The following is a 15442-nucleotide window of genomic DNA, read 5'->3' on the forward strand; positions in this document are numbered from 1 at the left end:
TTGCTTTTTTTAAAAAAATCCCGCGCTTATTCTGACAAATCCCGCCGCCACCATAGTGTTGACCGATAGAGGGCGATGTAGCGGTTTTTTTCTTCCGCGCGCGCCATCATGAAGTTGACGTGTGGCGGTAATGAACACACACCTGCTCTGTTTCGACGACTTTCTAATCGACAAATATGATAGCGTTACAAGGTGAGGACTTGTATGTTTAAAGGTGAACATTGATTTTAACATTACATTTGAACTCTTTCAAGTTTGGTTTATTTTCTGAGAGATTTGACAAGCAAAACAACATTTAGAATACGACTGGACGGTTTTTTTTTTATAACTTAACTTACCTGAATAACTTTAAATACACAGTGACAATAGGCCCTCTTTAGTTAAAGGCCCATTAAATTGTAGTTTTGTGGCATTCCATGTCTGTGGACCAACTTTCTGTATGTGCTAGTCATTGTGTAATTCTTAAACTGATCAAACTTTTAGGTGCCTAATTTTGTCCAAAAAAAATGGACCAAAAGTATTAGTGACTGTTATTTCTTTCACGTTAGGTGTGTATACACCGTTTTATACAATAAAATGGCCATTAGAAATATGTCTGCCCCTAATACCATGAACTATCCTTGGAGAAAACTAGTCTCTGTTAGATTTTTTTCTCCATAAATGAGAAACATCATGATGCTAAATATGGCAGCTATACTGATGGAACCACCTTTAAAAGGTCCAATTTATATTTTCTTTGCAATTTCTTTATTTGGGCAGAGTGTGAGAAATGCCACGGACTGTGAAAATAGACCTACAGTTACATATTTTCTCAATATGCTTTTCTAAAAACAACCAAACCAAATACATATTTGACTGATTGTTTATTTTTTTGGGTCAAGGGGGGTTTCCACATTGATACAGTCAAATTATCCCTTTAATTATACTTTATTTACATGAAACAAGAGGAAAAAAGTTAACATTGTCAATAAAGACATGTCTAAACATTCAGTTCTAAAACTGATTTTGAAGATTTGTAAACAAGGCACACCTACAGTTGCCAGAGTCCAAACAACATGAATGATGAAATGAACGTGAATACAATATTTTGAAACGACACTTACACAACACAACTTTATTTTTCCTTTTTTCCCCCCGTGGATGTTGTCATTTAGTGTAGTGGCTGAAACGCATAACCTTGAGTTCTAAATTGGCTATGTTGAGGCTATAATGGTAATAATAAGAATAAAACATCAAGTTGTTTTTGTCTTCGCTTGGCAGTCTGTTTTAAGGGTTAATTTCCAAATGCCATGGCTTTGACATGTTCTTCTGAAGGTCTACTGCTTCATAGATTAATAACAACTGAATGCAGCATGCTAACTATGCACTTTTTTGTTGTGCCATTATTTTCTTGCGTCTTTTTTTTTCAACAATAGAAAATTAAGTTCATTATGCTGTTTTTCTCTTACTAACTAACACAAAGTGATCATTAGCACTGTTGTCTTTTTTATCACTTCAATCTGGCTATTTGTAAACAGTAACATGCATAGACCAAAACTACTCATTTGGCACCATTGCTATGGGCTGTGTTTGTGGATTCGGTTTTCTGTGGTTTCATGAATTGATCAGAAATACTAAAAACAAAATCTAGAAAACAAACACAATGGTTTTGTTATTATGTCTGTGGAATGACCAACAGAATTCGTCATTGTCCTGAATGCACATAATGTTTGACAGTGATGAGGTCGATACAATGGAGCTCTTAATTTCTTACATTGCATTGTAGGGGAGGCATTTTATAAATGCATAATTTCAAGATAATTAACATACATTTATAAACACTCTACTTGTATATTTCAATAGTTAAAAAAAAATCACAGAACAATGTTTTGTTTTTTAGCAATGCAACTTATGACTCAACATTTGGATTTGGTCCACACATAAAACTAAATATTAAAAGGTATGCTTTGAGAAAATAATACAATATAGCACCCTGTAAGGATGGCAAAAGAAAAAATTGTTCATTGTGCCATGGCTGTACTGTATGGTGTTTAGCACTTCCATTGAATTTGTTTTCCTGTTAGCAGAAAATATATTTACACATGCTATTTATATGGAATATGATGTTCTTGAATGATAAACTAAGTGCCCATAGGTATCAGTTCAAAGTATTTAAGTTTTGCTGTCATTCTGTTCTAAAACATCCGTCAAGCTACTGCATGCTAAATGGAAGAGCACAGTGTGAATTTCTTCCTCATTCTCACCAAACATCTCTTCCTTCAGCACTGCTGTACTGTATAGGATCATTCAGACCTGGAACCAGTAGCTATAATTTCTGCCGACCCAATATATACTATTCCTGTCCTGTTGCTGTCTTGTAGCAAAGTCCTGATTTTGAAGGAAGAGGGCACCTGCGGTGCCTAATCCTACAGAATCTTTGCTTCAAACAATTGCCAGTCACTTATTTTATATTCAAATCCTTCTGTATTACAGTATCTAGAGGCTTTGTCACAGTTTTAATGCACTCAAACGAACTCCTTACATTATTACGCTTAGTTCTTGAGTTATACAGTTGGTACACTCAGTTGTCACTCTTGTAGCAGTAGACGCCGTAGAGTTTGTGCTTCTTGTCTGGGAATCCAGAGAAGCGGACAGCAGCCTCCGTGGGACTGCAGCGTCTGCGTGGTTTTGAGATTGGGTAGCGTACACTGCCGTCTGCCAGCCAGCCTGCGTCACAGCGGTCATAGCCCAGCAGCTTCCACGCTGCGTACATCTGCCCGACTTTGGCAATCTGAGCACCATCCTTTTGACATGCCCGCACTGCCTCATCATACTTAAGTTTGAAAGGGTGTATCAAATAATAAAAACGTCCTGGAGAAGAGAAAGGAGAAAAGTGTTCATTCTCAAAAATATGCAGTAAGGGTATTAAACATGAGAATTTTCATTAGAGATTCTTTGCATGGCTGAACTCAATTAGTTTTTTCCTTTCATACATTATGCATTACATCAATTGCTTTACTTTTTTGTTGTTGAAGCTAGCCTATTTTAGATATCTTTCAAACAGTGGGGAGGACAAACCTTTGTGGTTAGAGGTGAAACAGAAGACATCATATCTTTCCTTTTGCTTGTCACGCATCCCATAATTCCTCACACCTGGAATGGTGTTTTTGCCTCCACATGGCTCTCTGGGTTTGGTGATGGGATATTGCACCGATCCATCACTGAGCCACCCTGCATTGCACCAATCCAACCCATCTCTCCATGCATCGTACAGCTGGTCAAAAGATGCCACAATGGCATCCTGGTCTCGGCAAGCTTTCTCAGCATCAGCGAAGTTCAGGTTGTAACGACCCAGTCGAGGAAAATATGGGAAAATAATGCCTGTAGAAACCCGAAGACATAGGAATTAAAAAATGCTCCATGATTAGATCTGTGTAATCTGGCGGTTAATCAAATTCTTGATTGATAAATTGATGTTTTCTTCAGTGCGTCGTCCAAAGTAAATTAAAATTTAGATTTATTGTATGCAACTGAAATTATGCCAAGAATGCAGAGAGCAAGGGTCATATACTGTAAATGTCCCATTATTTGGCACCGATAGCTCTTATGTCAGGATCTTGCTGATGGTATAGTTTAATAAGTTGTTCTACTCTCATTATAAGACTATTGAATAGCGTTTACATTGCACACAGTGTGAAGAGAGTCAGCACAATGCTATCTCATGGCTAATTGCCTTGAGGAACAGCCAAGGATGCATAAACTGTGTATAGTATTGTGTGTATTATTCTGGAAAGAAAACAGGCAGTCATACAATGGCATTGTCGCTGTTTTTTTTTTTTTTTTTTTTTTTATCTGTGTGGCCCTTTTGTAGAGTTTCTTAAAAACTTGTGCTAACTTATCTACCTATGTTTGAAGGAATAGGTACAGTTATTTTTTAAGGAAGCAGGATATACACAAAATATTAATAGAACCTAATGACAACTGTCAAAGACATGGTAGTGACATTACCACACCAGCATCTAAATCTTCAGGAACAAAATTAAAACAAGCTGTGAGACATTGTGGTAGTGAGACCAGGAAAATCCAGGTATGTTAGCAACATAAAGCTATGCTTTACCTTGCAGGTCAAGTGACACAACTACTGTATCATCCTCCAAGCCATCAATGATTTCACACTTATATTTCCCATAATCCTCCAGAGTGATGTCAGTGATAACTAGTGAAGCATCATTCTTGCCAGCATCCTGCAGATGTACACGGCCATGGAATCGACCATAGCTCTTTTTGTGGAAACCCATAGCTACAAACACATCAATTTCCTTCAGATAATCTGAAGTCAGTTTAGTCCATTTAATCCTCAGTTTGGGATTTGGGGGAGATGAGGGATCCCGGTTGAACGTGCACTGCAGGGTGGCATTGCCACCACGTTGAGAGATTACTTTAGGTTGTGCTGTGTCAACTGAGAGTCTGGGGCCATTTTCTGAAAGTCAAAGAAAGAGACATTCAGATTGTCAGTCAAAGAAATAAACAAAATAAGAATACAGATTGTGACCGAGTTAAAAGCCTTTGTTCTAGGGCTGCACAATAAATTGCATGCAATATTTAATGCACAGTAAAGCCAGTTCTGTATTCAGTAATAACATGCTGTTTCACATGAAGAAACATTTACCACACAGTCTTTGTTCACTAACAAGCTGCGCAAAACCTCAATCAAGGCCTGTTTTATTGGTTAGTGTTCAATAACTCAAGGCGTTTCGCAAAGATGATAGCTTGAGTGCATCCTTGTCTATTGCTACAGACTTTTGTGGTTATACAAGCTCATAAATCATTGTGTTGTTTAGATTTCAGAGAAATGGAAACTCCCTTACATGCTTATGACAAACCAAATAGTGGCTGTGTAGGCTCTTCCAATGAAGGCACTCTAGTAGGTGTTGCAACCATTTTAGTGCACAAATAATTAGAGAAATGTGTGCCAGGTTTTTTTTTTTTTTACATAAATCCATCATCGAAAAACTACATTATTGCACTTGTGTACCTTTTGTAACTATAAATAGTTTAGAGTAAGGTTTGTAGCCTATGATAAGCTTGTCTCAGTTTGGTGGATAACATTTTACAAAATGGGATATGAAGAAAGTAGACTGGCAAATTTCCCAGATGGGTTTTGGGATAAGTAATCACAGAGAGAACAAAGGTAAATATAGAAGAGTTGAATAGGGCTTTTAATATGGTCCATATTTACATTGCTGGTTTTGTTTTTCACTTTTGCCATTCATTAAATATAGATGCTTTATCAGTTTGTAATTGATTTAGAGTAAATAATGCAATAAATGTAATCATAGAGAAACAACTGTGGAGGTCATGGAAACACTGTGGCCTACTCTCAGGTTCTTAAAGATTTTGCTATTCTCTAAAGTCCTCTAGTTTTCATAACTGCGTATTCGGGTCCCAATGGAGACATGATTGGAGGAATGCTTCTTTATCAAACCAAAAACGTATTACAGGCACTGGCACAGTGTCCTATCAGGTGGGATGCAACACGTTTCCATCTATAATGTGCAAGAAACCATGCGATTTCACTTTGGGCTACTTAGCATGGCTCTAAAAAAGAAATAGATTGAATCCAAGCTACCAAGTCTTATTGTGCATTAAAAATGTTTGATTGGGTAAAAACAGATAAGCATTGCAGAGATAACTGTTATCATTTGTCATTGCATCATTCCTGGCCAGGGCACAATGTTATTTTTTATACTAATTAATAACTATTGTATTGTATTGTTGTTCACAAACCAAAAAGTTGTTGCAGATGAGGTTCGGGATGCTGATATACTACTATAATCAGATATCAGCATGAATAAATACTGAACCCCAGTAACTTATCAAATATTTAACACTTGTAGTAAGTAATTCCAGCCACTTTGCGTCCTGTGATGGGAGCCAGAGGGTTTCGAATCACCTAAGTCGACACCCGATGAGATAATTACGGTATGTGTCCCTGTTAAGAAATGCTGGAGGGGGAACACCATTTTAGGGGATGGGCAGTACAACCCCCTCTCTGTCTCTCTCTTACGTTCTGTCTCACTTTCTCCCTCTCTTCTCCACTTTTTTTTTACTATTTCCTCTCACACACAATCACAAACACACCTTTCCCCATCTCTTACCTGAGATGTATATAGTCCTGTAGTGTTCCAGGTCACTGTATGCATCTTCAAAGCTGTCAGCTCGGCTCTTAGAGAGGACCAAGAGGAAAAAAAGAAGGAAGGTCATCTTGATTTATAGCACCGGGGGCGTTGGGGGGTACTTCACTACATGAGAGAACACAAAATAAGAGACAGTCAGACAATTTGCATGTTACAAAGCTATTTATCTACTGTATGTCAATCCAGGAAGGAGACGTTCTTTAGAGTTGTATTATTAGGCTTTACTAAAACAATCTGGAGTCATTTTCTGTGGAGTTTGAGAAAGAGAGCTCAGTTTTGTGTGACTTGCACCAGATCCCTTGCACATTTCCATCTGCAGTGAAACTCCCCTGTGCAGTACTGTCACGCAGACATTAGCGCATGCTGTGTCCTTTTCACCACATCTCCCAGAAAGACACTCACACAAATAGGGCAAGGTACATAAATGACTAGGACTGGTAAACGTTTCACGCATGCATAAATCCCAATTAACACCAGTGCTGCAGGACTGCTTCCTGTACCCTTCACCTTAAGAGGCACCGAAGTGTGAGGAAAGTGCAGTCAAGATGGCACAAACTAGCACAAAACTTTGCTGGCACACTTCTACAGCACAGACAGTCTCCCTACAGACTCAAAGCTCAGAAAAAACTTACCATCTTAAGGAGCGTGTGCTCCCGGCCACTAGCACATGTAAGGACGGCTACACAAAAGATCAGGATTAGAATGTGTAGTCTTCTCTCCCTCTCTCTCCGCAGTCACTCTGATTGATTCGGTTTTTCTTCACTCATTTCAGAGTGCTGACGCACTGAGGTAGTTCCTCTCTACTGCAGTCAGCAGAACTGCTCTGCAGAGTAGCCAACCCCCCCAGACCCAGCCTGCAAACAGTCATTACGCATACCAGGAAGCCACTGCTGATAACAATGAGGACTCGCAGATGCAGTGCCCTCTCCTGTGACAGATAAGTTAGGACATTACAATGAGCTTGCTCAACTGTGACAAGGTAAAATCATATCCTGCAGGAGAAGGATACCAAGTCCTCTGTTGCAAAATGATGAAATACAATCCAAAGGATCTCCAGGAATTGGAGGGTCTGCTATGCTGAATTGCCCTATGAGGCCACTTTATAGCACAATTGTTACAGCTGAAAGAATTTGTTCCCACCCAAATGACCCAAAGGCCTTTTCTAGTGTAACGACTGTCAAACATGCTCTGTTTTGCAGGCTGACGGTTAATCAAACACACTAACTGTGCTGTTGACAGAGAACACCGTTACGAATCACATTCCTTTGTGACACTCCATTGTGTACAGTGGGGTCAAGCACAAGGAAAACAATCTGTGCCTTTAGTTTTCAAATGTGGGTAAACGTCTTAAATGCATAGACTGCAGTTGATCAGAAAACAGCAGTAGCTTAGAAACAGTGCCAGACCACCAGCTAATTCACATAAGCATCACAATAATCTTAGTCTTGCACAACTAGAGAACATATCTTCCGAGAAGAGGCACAATTATGAGAAAACTCCCTCGTTGTTGAAATCACTTGCTAGGAAACGGTTACAGATTGGATGGTTGAATTTGCTTTAAGACAGTCCAGTGTAAACAGTGACTCAATTCTCTGACGCTTCTTAACCTTATACTCCTCTTGTTTTTGGACATTAAATCCCATTCTTAGCAATAAGCAACAAATGAAGCTGCCAAAGCCTATCAATGGTCTTTAAGCAGTATAATAGTTGCCTGACCAGATCTCTTGCAGACTCATTGTAGAGTGGAATATGAGTGGATAAGCATGGTGTAATTTGCACTTGTCGACAATCTGTAGTCTGGGACAGGTCCTGATTAAACTTGCTTGTTTAACTCCAGCACAGATTGTCCCAGTAGTTCTGCAGACTTTCCAGTCCTCATATGGAAATCCTTTTTGCAAGACCCAAAAGTTTCCTTTGTTATACTTTTAGTTAACTGGGCTTTTTGGCAAGTGTCTATTAGTGGCATTTTAAAGTGATGTTTTGATAGTAGTAGATCTGAAATCAACTTCCCTGAAGTAAATAGTACTTTTTAATGACTTGGGGTTGGCTCATAAATGACCAATTTCAAAGATAGGAAAGCATGTGGGTTTTTGCATTTAACTAAATATTTAGTCTTCCCTTGGAACTTTTGTTAGAAGAAGAAAATATGTTGCTAGACAGTGTAGATCAGGAGACTATACACACAATTTGACAATATACAGTTTGACTACACAATGTTCATTGGAAATGGAGTCAACACAGCCTGTGGGGGTAATTTTATGATGTCACTTCCCAACAACTCACTCCTACTGGTTCCCGAGCAGCTGTGAAGCACAAAGAGATTATGGATCTGATTTAGCCAGAATCTCGTTTCCCTAATGTGCCAAAATATAATCCCTTAAGTGGTTGATTTAAGTAGTCACTGGAGATCACTTACTATATTATACTTACAATTACTATGAGGGTTAGTTTGGCAGTAGATCAACAGATGTGATAGCAGTTGTGTTTCTCTCTTGTTCTTTCACTAAGTGCCAAACAAATATATAGCTTCCAAATGATCATGCATTAGTCAACTTGATTTCAACTAATGATTTCTTTTAGAAAACGTTATGTATAATGGTAGTTAGTCATAATAAAAAGAAATGTATTTTTACAACTGATAGACCAATCTATACTATACTGTATCACCCAGACTGATTAATCTGTCAATATTTGGCCATTTTATTCTAACTTCTACAGTACTTACAGAACAGAGATGTCCTTTAGAGATTCTGATAACACCGGAAAACAGAATCAGGGAGTAAGCTCTAATTTAAATTTGAGATTAATGTGTGCGCATTGAATGAGGATTTGGCTGTAATGTGTTTGTTAAACGGGCTAACTATTTTTGTCAGGAAATGCAGATATAATTGAACGGCTTAAGGCAGTAAACCTGCTGAGGTGAATGCAAAACAGTTCAACACAAATAGATGCAGTGTAAACCTGTGATTTCAATGACTCATGTTTAAAGCTTATGTTTGTTTCTACAAAACAGCCAGTAACCCTTAATCTCCATAACATCGGTAAAGACTGTTTCCACGCTTCAAACGATTCGCTGTCTTTGAAGGCCATGGCATCTCTCTTCACTAGACATTAGACTGATGACATTGAATGAATGGGATCCTAAAATCTCCCATTTATAGATCATAGAGATCAGACTTGCTTCTGGTTTCTGTCACTCAGACAGGTTCTGCTAAGGTCCTGTTTAAGTTATTGCAGTTTTACGCAAAATTTTTATTTAGAAAAAAGTTAGCACTTTACAGCATAGTTCCAGTATTAGCATTGTAAACATTTGTGGATGAAACATTTATTAAAATCACCACCATGTCCTACAGTCTGCTTGTATAAGATACATGTATACATAGAAAGATATGTGTTAGATTTTTAAATATATATTGAAAATTCTGGCAGTAATTATAAAATCTTCATATAGCCCAATTTTTCAGACCTTAAAATTCTTTAATAAGTCTTACCTAAAACATTAATTTAATTTTAAATTCAAATGTACTGAAATACTTATTGATATGATGGTACTATATACACTGGACAGATTTGTTTCAGGCAACACTGATTGAATTTTCTGCTTCACTTTTAATTTTCCAGGCCGATTAACTAAAAGTATTTCTAAACAGTGGCTAAAGACCCACCGACACTTGTGGAGATTTAGGCACTAACATGCATAAGACTGGCCCCATTGATGGGGTAATTGGATGGGCCATTACACAGTCTTCGGCATTCAAAGAACCACTCCCAAAAACAAAAAAGATCCATGTCACAACATCTAAAACCTTTCCATGTGTTTTCTCTAGGGGTCAGGCATGTGTTCGACCCCCACTCTCTGCAAGCACTCAATAAAGTGAGTTCATTTCATGGACTCATAAGTCAAATCCATTTGTTACAGGTGCCATATGCAGCATATTTGTCTTAAAATTTATTAGTGCACATGGACATGGTTTGCAGAATTTTTTTTTGCATGCTGTGAATCAAACAAATAACAGACTTGGAAAAAAAATAATTCATTATTTATTCTATATTATGTTCCAAACTTGCTTGCCATAATGGTAATTGAGATTATATATTGTTTTCTGTGTAACAGAGCAGGGTTAAATAGGGTTCCTCGATCTCTATTAAAACATATTCTAATGTTTCACTCTATTTATAAAAAAAAAAAGAAAAAGAAAAAGAAAGGTCAGAAAACAGTTCATCCATTCATAATAAACAATAAGGAGATGCTCTGTTCTGAATAATACAAAGAGCCTTTCTGATTTCCTACTATTTTGTGATGTGTGGCAAATGACAAGAAAACACAATAATCTGTGCACAAAATAAGAAGTTATCCAGTTCAACATTATGTTCACTTCTGTACATTGTCAGATGAACATATTAATTGTAAGGTGATCTTTTAAAGAACCCTTTTTTTTGCAGTTTGATACAGTAATGGTCTTGGACGTTATACTGACACATACTGGTGATTGATACAGTTTCACGCAAACATTTTTCGGTTATTAATTCCATTTTATAAATATTCTATTTACAGGTGTATTCAGCTGGTCATGTGCTCTCTTATATTTATTAAAGTCTTTGCTTGCACCAATGCAACAATGGAATTGATGCCAGGGATGCAAAACCTAATCATTATCCTAAAATAAGTATGTTTGCTTGTACTGTGGTCACTTGGATTTACGAAAATATTTACTGTCTGCAGCTATATTTTTGGCAGGTATTGAATGCAATATTTTAAGTGGAAAAACATATTGCATCTTTAACGTTGCATTAGTTTCCTTCACACACCATTAATTTAATGGTGGGTGAAAACGCCAGTTGTGTAAATATAACCTTTTCATTCAGCTTGCACATGCTCCTAACTGTTCTGTATGTTCCATGTTCGTTAAAGACAATGTGCCTCCTATTCATAGACTCCAGCATGAGGAAGGGCTCTGTGCTCAGAGCATAAAGAACCTTTGACATGGCAGCACTACCTGGGTATGTTAACAGCAGTGCTCATATCAAGAGGTGGACTCATAAAGCAAGATTGATGGACAGCAGATGAACTTTTTGATCAGGCAGCAGGTAGAATTCCTGACAGCTGGATACTTAGAGGGCAAATGTATTGCTTTATCTATTTTATTTGAATGCTAAATATTCTGTAGTTCAAATAAACTTTTAGTTTAAGAGAGTATTTCTTCTATAGTGTCACTGGGCGGGTTTGTGACGGCCCACCAGCCCGGCATCTCATTAGAGTTCTGTGGGTTTTGACGTCACCCTCGCACCACCTTAACACACAAAGAGTCCTCAGTGCATATTTATAAACTATAACCGTCTCTCTACCGCATCTCCAACCAATCCACACCCTGCCTCGACAACCCGGATACACTCCCACATCTTAGTGTTAGACTTGCTATCTGCATCTCCAAATAGATAAATGAAAAATTCTGTAAGGAATGGTTCAAAATACTGTCTAGTTACTCTAAACAATAGAATGCATGCAGAAAATTGATAACCCCCGAATACAATGAAAAAATGGTTCTTCAAAACTAGATGTTCTTTACTAAAACTGCACTGCAGAATTAATCCCTGGACTAAACACGGCAATAATTTTGCTCTAATCCAGTTAACAGCACTGGTCTAAGCATGAAATGAACAATGTTTAATATGATAAAACAGACTCTCTGAATGATGAAACACATTAACCTAGAGGAGACCAGGGGTGAAATGAATTGCATCACCCCAGGCCGCCCTCCACTACATGACAGCACTGCGGAGAATGAGGATGAAAGGTCACTTGGAAAATTGGCTGGTTTAACGTGTTCTGCCAACCATGTGAGGAAAAAGTCAGAGTTCAACCATGGTCATCACAGACCACCAGACACATCTTTGAGAAAGCTGGCGATGTGACCTTGAGATCAGCAGCCAAACAGCTGCCAGACAGATCTGATTAACCAACACTAAATAGCAAACAAGGCGACAAGCATTACGTTAACCACCACTGCTGAAACAATGGTGCTGCCAAACTTAAAGACCAGGCAGATGGAAAAGAAACTATGTAGTTGCAGATGTACATTCATTTGTAAACTTTTAGCATGTCATAAATGACATGATTATATGAAAGTGCATTGTTTCAGGTTTGTCTATTTTCCACTTGGGTAAAAAAGTTGGGCAAGTTTCATCATAGTGGTTCACTGAAGCTCCAAACCAATAGATGTCAAAATCAGCCCTCCATGCAATGAGTGCTTTATTCATGTGTCAAATATAGCCACAGATTATTAATTTATACTTTTACACAGTCTTGGCCCCCAGTATTTGTTTAACCAGTTCCTTCACAGCACTTTTGCCTGTATTGAAGTGGACCCTCTGTATGTATCTTATTTTGTTCTGTAAGAACATTCTGTTACTGCATCGACTCAACAAGCAGGCTTTTCACTCTGCCGAATGTGGGCTACACTTGCTGGTCTCTGTGGAGCCGGGCTGTCTCATAATTCATTGAGAAATAACAAGGGGAAGTTGTTTGTGTTAATGTTGATGGGAGTATTCATGAATTGACTCAACTGCTGGTAAACCACTAAACAGCCATAAAGATAAAACAAATTGAAGGAGAGAGTGAGACCAAGATGCGGCCAACATGAATGCAGTTCTTATTAAACCTCAAGAGGTTGCATAATACTGAGAAACAATATTATTAATCTGTAAATAATACTGAAAAACAAGTTTACATGCTTTTAATTATTATTTTATTTAATTTTTTTACATTGTATGTCGTTGTAAATGCATTTGATTTAGGCCTACTTAAAAAAAAAATGGTTTAAAATGTGAAGAACACTAAATATTTTCTTTCCAATACTTGATTATGATTTCTTGTCACATGACAACAAAATCGCTTGTGGTATGTTGGTCATACCACACTGACACGTTTTAAATATTCATATTTTAATATTTGCAACAAAGTTTCCTCATCTTTTTTTTTTATAATAATAATAAAAGTTTATTCCAATGTAGCTACTAGACCTAAACTTTTTTTAATATAAGCCCTCTTAACATATCAAAAGGAGTCACTTTGTATAAAATGCATTTTTATGTTTTCTGAGCGTCACGTCATCGATATTTCCAACATATTTACGAACTTTTTATGTGAAAGTTATAGTGTATTTCCAAATTCACGTATGCAACAGTTTACGGTCGGGTCACTAACAATATCGGTTGTTCTACAGGTGTTTTATTCATATAGCAAAACTGACGCGTCTTTTCTTAAACAGCTTATGTTGTGTTATGATCACTAATAAACGCGTACATTTACTGAACAGTCTGTCTAAATGAAGAAGGGATGTGTAATGACAGGCTCTTACCTTGTGAAGCAGAGCTCTGCGTCCTGCTGAATGATCTCTGGTGGGCTCCAGCATCACAAATGCTAGCAGATTTTCAGACACGTCACAGAACGAGGCAGGCAGACCCCGCGGGAAAACACACGCACCCGCGCGAGCGCGCACACACTGACAGTGAGAGGTGCTGAGAGAGAGACGATGTGCGTCATCAAGAACGTTACAAAGTTACAGTAACACATAACAAAAGTAGTTTTATTTACTTTTATCTCACGATTATTTATATATTGGGAATTCAGGTTAATTTGTACATTTTTATCTATCAACTCAATGGCAAAACGTTTATCTGAATTTAACTAAGAATATATATAGAAATAATTAATACATGTTTCTTGTCAAGTAGGACAGCGATCATAACATGCTTCTTATTGAAATATAATTTTTATGCTCTACACAAGACAGAAATGCATAGTGAATACATGTTTGCATGGACATGAGGGTGTGTAAATGATGACAGAATTTGATTGCTTTGTAAACTCTGACTTTAAATATAACATTTGTTTTACTTCTGTTTTCCATCATTGTTAATATCCTTCGCAAACACAATCTCTAAGGACACTTTGCACATTATGTCTAGATGGTTTAATAGGTTTTTAATCATCTGAAATCACATAAATATCCTCTCTGCAGGTTACCAGATGTGGTCAAAATGAAAAACGATGGTTGAAATTTGGAAAGCATGAAGTTTTAAATCCAGCCTAATTTGGTAAAAATCTTCATATGCCATTGCTTCACCCAGATAAAGCTCTCTTGAATACCTTCATGGCATAAAGATAAGGTTGCAACTCTATATTTAGTAATTTAATTCAGCACAGTTTCTTGGAGAGTTCTGGCAGCATTAGGACATTCAATTTTTTTTTCACCTGAAGACATTTTTAGCTTTAGAAGGAAACTTTCACCCAGCTGGTTTCCATGACAGCCTTCTTTCAGTAAATGTTTAAGAGGTAACTACAAAACAAGGATTAATGCTGAATAATTCCACTTTGAACTTACAATAAGATTGTATGAATAACAAATGTATCATTCATAATTCATAATGTAGCAGGATACCCAGTGTAACAGTGTTCACATATCTGTTTATCTGTTGCAACATAGTCTCAGCTTTACACCTGTGTTTGAAATAATCAGTATTTATTTATTTTGGACAGAAAAAAAAACATTTTTTTTATTAAATATATGTGCATCTTCCACATTTTTATAACTGAAACATACATTGTTTTTCAATATTGTTATTTTATTAAAATATTTATGAACATGTATATGAATGCATAAGGGAAAGTGTGTATTTAGGATGATGAAACTATGAAACTGGAAGTGGGTGGTTTTTGGCCAGAATACACTATGTTGACTACATTTCATGCCAGAAATCTGGCTGTGCGAGACTAGATCCAACACACTGGTCTTATGTCATCAAGACAGCTAATTCTCTGACCACTAGACAAAATGTGAAAATATGGCATTCCATAGATATTTCAGTCCTCGCATCACTTCTGTGTCCAAAAAACAAAACATAGGGAAATTGTTGTTTTGGATCAAGATATGTCGTGTTCATTTTAAAGCATTTCTTCTGTGCCACCAGCCAAAAGCTGGCACAGGCATAAGTAGAGGGCCATAAACACATGAGAATGCAAACGCAGAGCCTGTAAAAGTTCAGTCCACAGGGAGATGAACTGACCACTTCTCTGTGAGGTTTATTGACTCTGGCGTACAACCAATTGTATTATACCTCATTCCACTCTAGGTCGTATCCAAAGAAATTATTGGCTGTTTTAGGCAGTTTAGATTACAGAAAATACAAACACATGACTTTATTGGTTACAACCATCCAAAACAACCTATTAATCACACAGCAAAATTGTTTGAATTGAAAATAGT

General features: G+C 37.3%; 1 protein-coding gene across 2 annotated transcripts; it reads right to left on the reverse strand.

Moving 5' to 3' along the window:
- Window positions 1–846: 846 nt before the first annotated feature.
- LOC113110298 (hyaluronan and proteoglycan link protein 1-like) lies at window positions 847–13668 on the reverse strand. Of its 2 annotated transcripts, none has more exons than XM_026274406.1 (5): window positions 13535–13668; window positions 6138–6281; window positions 4097–4459; window positions 3058–3360; window positions 847–2850 (listed from the first exon to the last, which is right to left on the reverse strand). In XM_026274406.1, exons 2-5 carry the CDS (start codon window positions 6241–6243, stop codon window positions 2561–2563), a joined length of 1062 nt encoding a protein of 353 aa, XP_026130191.1. In that variant the 5' UTR covers window positions 6244–6281; window positions 13535–13668; the 3' UTR covers window positions 847–2560. The 2 variants fall into 2 exon arrangements, with proteins under 2 accessions (XP_026130191.1, XP_026130190.1); XM_026274405.1 differs by lacking the exon at window positions 13535–13668 and adding an exon at window positions 6809–7138.
- Window positions 13669–15442: the final 1774 nt, after the last annotated feature.

The sequence above is a fragment of the Carassius auratus genome, chromosome 10 (genome assembly GCF_003368295.1).
Source record: "Carassius auratus strain Wakin chromosome 10, ASM336829v1, whole genome shotgun sequence".
Classification (NCBI taxonomy): Eukaryota; Metazoa; Chordata; class Actinopteri; order Cypriniformes; family Cyprinidae; genus Carassius; species Carassius auratus.

What these genes read in the sequence shown, in the direction of transcription:
- LOC113110298 (XM_026274406.1), bottom strand. Translation starts at nt 6,243, where the DNA reads ATGACCTTCCTTCTTTTTTTCCTCTTGGTCCTCTCTAAGAGCCGAGCT. An exon ending in TGTGTCACTTGACCTGCAAG is followed by an intron (nt 3,361 to 4,096) that starts GTAAAGCATAGC and finishes GGGTTTCTACAG; the next exon opens with GCATTATTTTCCCATATTTT. An exon ending in TTTCACCTCTAACCACAAAG is followed by an intron (nt 2,851 to 3,057) that starts GTTTGTCCTCCC and finishes TCTCTTCTCCAG; the next exon opens with GACGTTTTTATTATTTGATA.